This window comes from Symphodus melops (genome assembly GCF_947650265.1).
Source record: "Symphodus melops genome assembly, chromosome: 8".
Classification (NCBI taxonomy): Eukaryota; Metazoa; Chordata; class Actinopteri; order Labriformes; family Labridae; genus Symphodus; species Symphodus melops.
In genome coordinates, this window is record NC_136698.1 from 19,452,914 (window position 1) to 19,465,149 (window position 12,236).

Here is a 12,236-nt window from a genome sequence, read left to right on the forward strand (position 1 = left end):
ATGTGATCAGCTAAAGTCGCTTTACATGACGCTGTCGAGGAAAGCACGTCTCATGTCTCTTAAAAATGAATTCCTCCTCTGCTTCATTTCCTCAATGCATCCCTGGTGGGAGGGACTAAGACGCAAGTGGAGGAGACAATTTGGAGGATACTCGATGCAAATAAGGGAACTGAGTGACTCACTGACAAACAAACCTCTCTCCTGGTGTAAATGATGGTTACCGTTGGTACATTTTGGATGAAACTTTTGCACCTTTTAGTTCAACCGTCTGTTTCCCTTGTTTTAGGCCTTAAAACATTTGGGGCGGCAGTAGCTCAGTCTGTAGGGACTTGGGTTGGGAACCGGAGGGTCGCCGGTTCAAGTCCCGGCACGGACCAAGTCCGGAAATTGGTCTGGTAGCTGGAGAGGTGCCAGTCCATTTCCTGAGCACTGCCGAGGTGCCCCTGAGCAAGGCACCGAACCCCAAAACTGCTCTGGAGCGCTCGCTGTGGGCAGCCCCCTCACTCTGAGACCTCTCCATTAATGCATGTCACTGGAACCCTGTTTGTGCATGAGTGTGTATCTCGGCCTATGTGTGTGTCATTAGACAGAGTGTAAAAAACCGAATTTCCCCTCGTGGGATTAATAAAGTGTAACTTCTTCTTCTTCTTAAGAGCCAGCTCATGACATGAACGGCTCTCTTACTGCAGGGTGGCCCACAGGAAACATGTTTAGAAAGCTCATTTCTGTCTCTAGTTGTTCACTGAAGGACAAGGATCAACAGGCTGCCATACTGCATGCTGGAAATGTCTTTGGGTACTGACCATGGACTGAGTCAATCCAGGAAGTGAATGAAAGATTACAGAGGACTAATGAAGGTTTAATATTGATGTTTCTGTGTCTCATGTGGATAAATGATAAGCCACTGTAATAAACACCTCCTTGGCTCTCCATTGTTCGGCTCCATCTTTTCCCAAACATCTCACTGTCCTTCAGTTCTGTTACAGTATGCAGTGACATGTTCTTTACATACAATCAGTGCATTGGGACTCCATTCAATATTGCAACCGCAGGAGGTTATCCAAATTGAAACAGTGCCATCTGGTGGCGTTGGTGATTATATTAACAGTTTCCCACCCGGCTACAGATATTTGTCTGTATTACTCGAGCATGTAAAATTAAAATATCTTTTTCCGTTATATCTAGAAATTTGAAATTAACAATTTACTACTACTAGCTCATTCAAGCACACATCTTCGGTAACTTCTCCAGCCTCTTCCTTTTTGTCATGCAATGTTTATATTAAATTCTCAACTGTTAGTTCTTTTATCTAGCCAACTTTCACGTAGTCCTCCTAACAGTAACCTCCTTTTCCCCCCCCAAGTTTCTGATGCTGTTCCTCACACTGCCTGAATCACTCATACAAGTCACATCCTTCCCCGATGCTTTAACTCTAATGTGAGATAGAGAGACCATGAGAAGAAGAAAAAAAGGCAACCTCACTCAAATTATAGAAAGCTTAGGGTTAAGGTCTGCTAGGATCCCTAGGGTTAGGGTGGTTTCAGACAATTGGACATCCTGCCCCCCCCCACCCCCCCGATTAAAGAAAGTGGATTTACAAATTCATTATTTTTACAGGAATTTTATTAAATTAAATCTTTTACAACACACAGTCTTAGAACATCTTTCTCATAGTTTGGGGGGTCCAGAGAGCCTCCATCCCTCCATCTTGCCCACTTTGGTAAAGAATGCCAGAGTGCCGAGACCAAGACATGCCGACGTACCAGTCATAGCACTGTGGGCTGGAGATAGAAACACACACACACAGCAGTCAGTAAAGCCTCTGTAAGGTAAATACAGCATTACTTTTTACAGTTTCTCTGCATTCAAACACTAATAATATGATCTGAATTACTAAGCACTATCATTCTCTAGAAAAGGCATACTTGTATGAGTGGATGTGTATAAATATATAAATATGGATGTGTATAAATATATAAAAAAACAGATAGGTCTGAATAAAAGGGCAGCTTTATTTTTCCTAACTGAGCCCTTGGGTATCCATGTTTTTAAAAAAGTTTCAATTTGTTCTGTATCACAACACTTGAGCCCCTGTGGGGAGAATTGCTGAGGTCCAGACCTCGGTGTCTTCATAGCTATCTACGGCCTTGTCAGGAAGTGGCACCTTTCCAGCTACCAGACCCGTTTCTAGACCTGGTCCGGCTCCCATCACAGGTCCTTGCAGACTGAGCCGCCCCTGATTGACAGATTCCTCCATGACTAAGGTATGCTACTTACTTCTTGATCCCAAGAAGATCCCAGAGGCACAGCCTCCAATGAAGTAATTAACTGGGTCATCAGGGGCTTCACGAGCCTGAGCAGAGAGACACGTCGCCATGCCAAAGATGGCTCCCATGGTGGCTGGTACAACACAGATGGATACATGCATCAGGATAATACGTTTTCTTTCAATAAACAGAACGCAATAAAACATACTTCTACATTGAGAAAAACACATCCTTCAAGGTGGAGGGGTTGAAGTTGCAGCAATACAAGGACAAAAAAGAAAATTAAATAAAATTAACCACAGATAAGATACATCACGTGACAAAAAATAGAACATGAAGTAAAAATGACAAGTGATGACAGAAAGTGACATGAAATGATATGAGTTATGTAAACGGAGCTGTAAGAGTACAACATTTTAACTTGACTTAGTATGGAAGCATACAGTATGATGTCAGGTAATACATCCAGTACTGTTCTTTGGTTTAGCATTCTTCATAGTCACAGATCCTATGCCAGGTTTTGACCAAGAATAAATGAGTGGAAGGAGGAGTGAGTTTATGTTGTTTCAGGAAAAACGCACAGAGCTTGAAAGATGTCCATGTTTACACAGTTCGACATTCAACAAGTGTGTTGCCAACTTGGATGTCAATCGTTTGCCATGTGATGTAAAAGGACAACCAGAAGAAGTTCCAATAGTAAGTAGCTAAAAGAGACAGACGGTGCTGGAATACGGGGACAAGGACAGTCCAATTTAAAAGACTTATCTGGCTCTCTCCACTGATTGTCTGAATCAATTTGATACTGATACAAATTGTCTACATTCCAGATTCAATACGATATCGATTAATTTATGGCTATTCAGGTGACAATACCAGTTATGTTTCAATATGATTTGCTTATCAGAGAAAAAAATATCCGAACACACAAGTCACTTTAAATCATCACTGGTCACCTCAACCTGACATTCACTGCACATGATTTCTTAATTGTCCTGTACAGTTCACCTCACTATGTATATTCTATTAAACACAAATACCTCCAATTGCTTTTGTATTCATCTTAGCTTTTCTGTTTTTGACTTTGAATAACCTACTTCTCTGTCTTGCAGCTGCAATGCCCGAATTTCCCCTCTGGGGATCTATAAAGTATTATCTATCTAATAAAAAGTTGAAAGACAACATATTATTCAAACAGTCCCCTGTGCTCTAAATGAAACATCTGTGCTGTGCTTTGGTCAAATATAACATGAATCAAGCAGCAGAGGTGTTTTGTGACCCTGTGGAGACCAGCTCTCTCAGAACACTCTGTTTTGATGTGTGTGTCTCTTTAAATGAAATGACACCCTGAATTTTCCCAGTAGAAATTGCTCCTCTGTAGAGGCGATAAAAATGGCGGACCTATGCAAAAGTTTTGCTTTAGGCTGGAGGAGGGGTCCATGTGAGGAGACACCAGGGGAGGGGATTTTCACCAGACTAACCGACTTGTGATGTCACAAACTGAGAAAATTTAAAACAGAGCACCTTTCTGTGTGATAAGACGACGATGCAGACCACGAACAAAAGACTGGATGGATTTATTCCAAATTGTGTGGGTCAATAGACTCTCAGGTTACCCACAAAAATATTCAAAAACACAGTCAAAGTCAATTTTTCATAATATGTCCCCTTTAAGTTATCAAAAAGTTTCAGGTTTACATTGAAAAATGATCCAAAAGCAGTTGCATGAATGTACTTAAGTCCCATCAGAAAACAGTTCAGCTCGAATCATTGCCTTGTGGCTTTGTCAACCAATCAGAGGCTGAATCTGCAGACAGCTGTCATGTAAAGGCCAATGAGAAACCGAGACAAGAGCCTGAAACGGACGACACAGCCTGCACAGACATCGCAAAAACAAAACTGATTTGAATGGAAGAGGGGAAAGGGAATAACAGCCTATTCAATCTTTTTATGGATTTTATGAATCAGATCATTCTTATGAAGATTTTTTTAAACCCAGGCCAGTCAATTACTTGGCCAGCTGCAGTTTTCTGTGGGTCGAGTAAAACCTATTCAAAAAGGTTCAGTTCAGTCATTTTGTTCATATAGCCACACCTTGCAATCTTCATAATTCAAATGTACGTTACATCTTTTCTAATGGAAGAGGACAAATCGGCTTTCTTTTAAATCCTCTCAATCTGTGAATGACAGATAAAGACTCAACATATGATATCCCCATTTACAGACCACAATCACTTTTGGAATGAAAACAAACACTGCCAAAAGCCAGGCAATGTTAATGCTCCATGTATTCTCTGATGACCTAATCTTATTTTATCTTCCTATTCTCACCCACTATTAAGATATTCTGTTTACCTTTTACTGTCTCTCTTCAATGGTGTGAAGACTGTAGAAAGTTCATCGATAATGATAGACAGCCTTTATTTCAAGTTATGAATACAAAATTAATAATAAAAAACCAATACCTTGAAACAGTTTCATAGCTTCTCAATGTGACTTATGTATCAAGAAGGGAAAACATTTTCATTGTACTCTCAAGCATCGGGATTTTAGACTTCATAGAGTTGAGCTGAACTATGACACTAAAGACAAAGTTTGAATGTCAAAGTGTATATTATTTACCCATGGTGACAGTTGTGTTAGAGGCCCTCTGTAACGCTGCCAATGCAGAATCAGGCTGGAATGCCACGATGTGATAGGCTGAACCTACCAGGCCTGAAACGAAAAGACACAGATGCAATTTTGAAATCAAAATAAATTCTAAATTCTCATTTAGGGCTTACTATATCCCCGTTTACATCTGGAATCAGCATACCTTCTTGGCGATCACATCACAAGTGGATAGCTTTAATTACAGGTGTGAACAAACCCAATCCTTATGGAGACTTCAGCTCATAGTTTAGCACAGTGTTGTTTAATAGGTGCATATCCAGCTGCAGATACTCCTCCAAGCGCTCCTCCATTCCTGTTATAAAGCTCTTTTTTCGTTGCTCCTGTATTATAACAGTGAGGTAAATATGCTTTAAGAGAGATGTGTGGTTACCATATTTGTTTATTAGAGGAGTTTCTGAATGCAAATGTCTCCAACATGTACAATCCTGAATTCAGATGTCTTTGAAGATCTAAATGTCATTGGTAAGACAGAATTTAGAGCACACCCTGTTGACCAATGAGCATCTTAGAGCCTTGAACACAAGACTATTGAAAACACATATTTTAGCACGTGTACTACATGCAGAGAAGTAAACCATGTATAATACAGTTTAATTAAATTACCCTCAGTTTTCATGAATTCCAAAATTTAACTTTTCACTCCTTGGCAACTCTGAGCATGCGTGTTCCTCAACTCTGAGCATGTCATCTAAAACTTTAAATAAAGAACAGAGGCGGCTAATAACCAAATAAATTATGAAGGACTGTTCAAACTGTACCAGGCACACAGCTCAATGTTTACAAAGAGCCTCCAATGCAGCAGTGATCATGTTTATTTTATATGTTAGCAGCAATAACTTTTGATTAGACTTAGATGTTTAGATATAACTGTATGCTATTTGGAAGCCGACCTGTGACAAAAGCAGGATTTGTTTAGCTCTTGCTGTCTATATTGTGACGGTGACCTGCAACCATTTCTAGGCTAGCATGCTAGCTCAAAGCATGAAGCACACTTACACTTTGTTAAAGAGTAAGTTCAGAATCGCAACAAGGCACGACGGTCTGTCATGTTGTGCCCCTGCTGATACTCACCCAAAGCTGTGGCTATTTTGGTAGTTATCCATGTTTTTTCGACGCAGTCTCTTCCTTCTTGTAGGTCCCAGTAACCCATGGCGGATTTAGCAAGGACACACTGTGAGGAGCGCAACTCTCGCGAGAACCTTATTCATGGGAAGTTCCTGGATGAGTATGATGCACTACCGCCTCCTAGTGGAAAGCATAGTAGAAAGCTGTGGCTTGCAACTCAAAGTGAAAGAGTTGTCAGCCTTTCAGACCGTAGTCAGAGCGCACAGAGGAGACTGTCTGCTCCAGGGCCGAAGTATCCTTCACTTTACTGGGGTGAAGCAAAAGGATAACCCCTAATAAATTGTGACCCTGGAACATAAGTAGAAACAAAAAAGAGTTAAAAATGATCCAGCCGTAAAATATTCTTTATCACTAAACTATGTAAAATAAATACTAAAAAAAAGGGGAACATAGTGGCTGGAGCCATGCATCCTGACTGCAGTTGAGCTTGGCTCTTTTTTGTCCGACCACAGATACAGCAGATTAGAGGTTGATAGGAAGATGGAGGTCTGGTATTGTCCACAAGAAAACAAAACAAGATCAGGTTTGCACAAAACAATATTTATTAATTTAACAAAGTTACATGTCCATGTTTGTCAGGTTACACATCAGGTTACACTTTGAAGAAGTGTAGCACTACTGTACTTCATGTAGAGTTCTTTGTCAAACTGCAATTAAAATATACTAGGTCTGGGTTTCATTGCCCCACAACTTAAGTCTTTATCAACATTTCAAAAGTGTAAAAAGATAAAAGAATAATAAACTGAGAATTATTGAAGGGATGCTGGGACGTGTTTGCTGTATTTTCAGAATCATTATTTCTTCTTCCAGAAATGGCTGTATTTGTCAGCTTTGAAGTCATCTTCATATTGGACAGCTGTTTGTTTGACTGTTTTCTTTACATCTCTCTTTTTCTGTCGAGCTCGACGCTCTTCTTCAGACAGAGTGGATAGGTTTACTGGCATCTTTTAAAAGAAAGAGAAACAACAATAAATGTAAATTATTATGATCATATGCTGTACATATTAACAAGGACAGGTTAGGGCAGGATGTTGAAAAACAGTTGTAGTCAAAATGTGACTTTATATTTATTTATAAATGGTAAGAATGTCTCAACATGTCATTAAAATCTACATAAAAGTAAACTGTTGACAGAGCATCAGATGAAAAAATAAAGTAATTAAAGTAAATGGAAAAAGGTAGAGTATTAGATATAGAATTTAAAGTAATCAAGTGACATCATGGTTTTCATGGTTATCAAGGTTATTATAGTCTCGGCTCAAAGACTAAAAATGTCTAATGCCACAAAAACAACGCAAAGGGTTAAAGGTTAGGATGTGTCAGTGACAGGTCGAACAATTTAAATATAGTCTAACTGAGAAAACCTTTTTTAATCTACAAATCAAAATAACATTTTTAAATGTGTTCAAAGTTGTGTATGATTAGTATAAGTATCATCATCATGACTTGCAAAGCCTAAATAGTAAGTTGCTGGAATCCTACTGTATTTTCATCCAAGTCTATTCCTAATGCTTTTACTGCTTGTGACATGGACAAATTGTTGCTGGTAGCAACCTAAGATGTAAACATAGATCAACCTGTGTTACGGATTTGAAACTGCTGACAAAAGCAATTTATCAGACTGTTGTTAAAGGCATATTAACAGTATAGAATATATAAGTATAACTTTGCTGAACATTAAATTGATTTTTACATGAATGTATTCTAACTCTGTCGCCACAAATTAATGACAAACTAGAAGCCCTAAACGGAGCAGGGAGTCAGGAAGATAGTGTACAAACCAAGAGGAGGCGCTTAGGTTCACTGTATCTGATATTGACTGTAGATCCATCTGGCCGGACCAGCATCACAGGGTACTGTCTCTCATATTTCTGACGACCACAGCGCACCACTGCCGCCCTGTTGGAGTTCAGCTGAGGAGTTTGACTGTGGAGCAGAGATGCCGGGACTTTCCTGATGAACACATACAAAACACAGTTACTTTTTGATAGTGTTTCCCGTAGTCATTTCCACTGTTGTGGATCTTGAACAAGCTTTGTTGGTACATACAACTGGGGGAAAAACTATTGACACATTGGATGTACGGCCAAAGCACGTTTAAAAACGGACCGCGTCATCTCCATACAAGTAATGGACATTTAAGTTCAAATAGCAAGTTAACTCTGCTTACCTTATTATTAGGTTATATCTAAAGCTGAGTTATAAAATGTGACCCATGCTGACCCTTATCTACCCCATAGACAGTTTCAGAAACCCGACTACACACCCAACATTTCATGTGAGTCTTACCATAATGACAAAGTCCGTTTAGTACAAAGCTTCAGAAACATGTCGGCGGAGAAAGAATCAGCCAATCAAACGTGTTTATTAGTTGTTTAGCAGCAGCAGCAGTCAAATGGGCTAAAGTACTTTAGCAAAGGGTCGAAGAAGACGAAGATTTTCTTCTGTTGCTTTTTATGGCAGCTGTCATCAGTTAGTGTTGCTTTACCGCCGCCTGCTGGATTAAATCAGTGTGACACTACACGCGTTACCTCGGAGTGAAATGTCTGACACGGGCTGGATTTCAAGTGTCTTATTTGCACCGAGTGTCCTCCAAGTTGTCTCCTCCACTTGCGTCTTAGTCCCGCCCAACAGAGATGCACGGAGGAAACGAAGCCGAGGAGAGAGGACCGAGGAAATCAGTTTTGAGAGACATGAGACGTCCTTTCCTCGACAGCGTCACATGACGCGACATCAGCTGATCGTTCAGCTGTCAATCAGCCTAACAGCTGTTTAGGTTCACACAAACACGCACTGTATTATTGAAATTGATTGATTAGAATCTAAATAATGAAAATAAGTAAGATAAGTAAGTGTGAATGTAAAACGTGTTTGTGACTGACAGACTTCCTCTTCATCAAACTGTCATCCTCATCATCATGTGATGATGAACAGAACATGAAGGATGTATTGATTAGAAGTTATAGAGCTTCATATTTGGTTGTTAATGTTCAGACTGTCAGACTCGTTTTAATCCCAGCTCATCACAGACACAGACTCTTTAAAGACCCACTGATGTCCATAATCTGTTTAAATGTCCGACACCCTGTTTAGCGTCTTTTTAATGTTCGTCTTTTCTCTGGTATTAAACTCTGCTCGTGTCGAGAAATTTCGCTCCACGGATCTGCCTCCTCGCTCCTCTCGCCTCCGTTCGCGATAAGAGCTTTGAGATGATCCTTAACATGGCGGCTCTGGAACTACTTCCGGCTTGGCCGAGGACTGAGGACTGAGGAGACTGCTAATAAAGGGACTTGAGATGAAGCCACAGTCAAAAGTTGTTCGGTTGTTTTTTTTTTTTTTTTTTACTTTATTGGCGTGAATACACATTTAAAACTGTAGGGCAAAATATTCATAATTCCTTTAAGTAGAAAAAACACAGATAACTCAGGGAAATATAATCTTAGCAAAAAACAAAACAGAATACAACATCATATTGAATGAATACACAAGAAAACAAACCAGAATTTTTTGTTTTCGAAATTTCTGTGTCCATTCTTGAATGATTTTAAGAGAACTGGCTCATGTGCCCTTAGGGCTAGACACTTAAACCCCAAGCTGCTCCTGCTGCTTCAGTGGCACATGAATGTATATGAATGGGATTAGCTACTTTTAATGGTTATTGGCCACTTTACATTGCAACCTCTACCAACAGTGTGTGATAGATCTGAATGTGTAAGTGTGACCTGCTGTGTGAAAGTGCTTTGAGTATTTGGAACACAAGAAAAGCGCTATTAAAGCTCAAGTCCCTTTACCAGGCATGTACTATTAGTTTGGATTTAATTAATTTAAGGTACTTAGAGGGTTCAATTTAAATAAAGTGACATATATGAGGTACAGAAACCTGTACATTCCATGAACTGCCACCAGAGTATGAGAGCATGATACAAAAAGATGTAAGGTGTCTAAACATGGCAGGAAGTGCTTTCATTTCTCTGAAATCCAAATCTTAATCTGAAAATGCTTCATCCACACAGTTGCTCCAGTCAGAGAGAAAATAAGGATACACGACTCAGTCCTTTCCAGGTCTTTATATGCAACAGCATAACAACAATGATTCGCCAGCTTCATTGAAGTGAAGGATGATACTGTGATGTGATGATGAGGTGGTGTGACAATAATTTCTTCATGAATGCATCACGCATTTAACTTGGCGATGCATCGGCACAATGAACATTTGCGGAGGCTCCTGCTCTCATTGGTTGGGTCTCCTTGCTCTACGCTAGCACCAGAGTCAATAGACTGGTATAGTGATGACATATTTTTGCAGGCCAACACGAAAGAAATGGCGGCGGTGGTTCCTACGGGAATTTGCCTATGGGATTTTTTTCATTGGATTTTGGATCATTGCCGAAAATAAGATCTGTGTCAAATACGTTTCTGATGCATAGCTGTTTTGTTCAGCGGGATAATATTTACAGATGAACACCATTTATATGAAGTTTGAAGAGTGAATGCAGTCGAGAGAAGTGAAAAGCTAACGTTATGCTATAGCAAACTACACCGCAGTCAGTTGATTTTGACGTCACAACTGTTTTTCCTCATCGATCTAATCAGTGACTTTGACAAGTTTGCGAAACCGTAGATTAATATGTTGTTTATTAACCTAATATTTACTAGACCTCTGAAAAACATGACCAGAGGCTGTAAGGAGGGATAGTAAGAGAGTTCCCGGCGTGATGACGTTTAATGTCTGCAACAACCACTGTAGTTTCAGTTAGCTACTTTTTAGCAACTGCCGTTTTAAGTACGTGTAAAAACTTTAAAATTCACAAGTGGGGGTCTTAGCTAACCTATTTTAGGGTCTAACAAAACATCAACATCTCTTAAGCTTGTGTCAACCACAGAACTTATTTCAGGCGTCTAAACACAAACCCATTCAAAATACAAAAAAAGGGGCCACGCCCTTTTCTGTAGAATCGTAAGGAGCACAACGGTAGATTATTGGTCCTGACATGGTTAACATACATAAAAATTGTCATGGATATACCTAGAAGAAGAAAAACTCTATGGGGAGGCATTTTGGATAGGTTAAAAAGGGGTGCACATAGACATCCAAGTTTGACGATATGCTGTTGCCACGCCCTTCTACGGGGTGCAGCAATTGACTGTTTTTCACAAGTTATGGAGGGTTTGTGCCTTTTCTGAAAAACAACTATGATCCAATCTTTTTATTAACATTTCAAGTGTTAGTCAGATACAGAGATTAGATAGATTGTTCACACAACAATGCATTCATTTTAATACTTCTATAAATGTGGACTGGAGAGTTGTAATGTTTCGGGTCAGGATCCTTTTAATGACAGACACACTCACGCTTGGCTGCATGCGCTCTGAGCGCTGATACAGCACGCTGCAAAGAATAATGTCCTATGATTTGGATGACTGCAGTGAACGCACCAAAAAAAAAGTTCAGATCCCAGACCCGCGTGTGGGGAGATTTCTTATCAGGATGCAGAAAATACAAGAGAGTACCGGATCACATCTGCCAAACACATTTGTGGTTGTGTGCTTTGTATTGAAAGACCTAACAGCGGACATTGCTCTCTTTTTTCTCTCTCTGGTGTACTGCAGAGTATAAAGTCAATTGCAGGGGATTTTTTTCCAGGGATCCCCCGACATGTTGCTTTTGATGTTTTCAGGGGGGCTCAAGTGTCAATCAGGGGGTCTCAGACCCCCCAGGACTCCCTGTATTTTGCACCCTGTGTGTCACTAACAGACGGTTTACAAATCATTTGGTAATCATGAACACTTTATTTATTGTATGAAATGTTACTACGTTTGTATAAATAAACTGTAAACATCACATAAATTGTAGTAATAAAACTCATTAGCAAAAATTTTAAACTATAATTTAATTATTTGTTAGCAGTAACATAACTATGAACTAGTTTATTAGCTATATTTTTACCTTTATAAATTATAGTTATTATAAAGTGTTACCAACAATTCTTTTTAAGGAATTTCAAAAGTAAAAGTCAAGTAAAAAATTAAAGTGAATAAAAGGAGCCTCTTGGCTCAGCTGACCTGATCTCCTTTTCACAGTTTTGGAACCCTCACGGCAAATGCTCTATCCCCTTAACTTTGGAATTTGGAACAACCAGAAGACCTCTGCCCGAGGATCTCAGAGTGCGAGTC

General features: G+C 39.6%; 2 protein-coding genes across 3 annotated transcripts; both read right to left on the reverse strand.

Moving 5' to 3' along the window:
• Positions 1-1,605: 1,605 nt before the first annotated feature.
• Positions 1,606-11,027, reverse strand: ndufa11 (NADH:ubiquinone oxidoreductase subunit A11). 2 transcript variants are annotated; one of them, XM_079349625.1, is made up of 5 exons: positions 11,023-11,027; positions 6,009-6,111; positions 4,887-4,979; positions 2,278-2,400; positions 1,606-1,781 (listed from the first exon to the last, which is right to left on the reverse strand). In XM_079349625.1, exons 2-5 carry the CDS (start codon positions 6,085-6,087, stop codon positions 1,669-1,671), a joined length of 408 nt encoding a protein of 135 aa, XP_079205751.1. In that variant the 5' UTR covers positions 6,088-6,111; positions 11,023-11,027; the 3' UTR covers positions 1,606-1,668. The 2 variants fall into 2 exon arrangements, with proteins under 2 accessions (XP_079205751.1, XP_079205750.1); XM_079349624.1 differs by lacking the exon at positions 11,023-11,027 and having other exon boundaries at positions 6,009-6,120.
• mrpl55 (mitochondrial ribosomal protein L55) lies at positions 6,582-8,701 on the reverse strand. The gene is made up of 3 exons (XM_079351034.1): positions 8,352-8,701; positions 7,844-8,015; positions 6,582-7,006 (listed from the first exon to the last, which is right to left on the reverse strand). Exons 1-3 carry the CDS (start codon positions 8,390-8,392, stop codon positions 6,857-6,859), a joined length of 363 nt encoding a protein of 120 aa, XP_079207160.1. The 5' UTR covers positions 8,393-8,701; the 3' UTR covers positions 6,582-6,856.
• Positions 11,028-12,236: the final 1,209 nt, after the last annotated feature.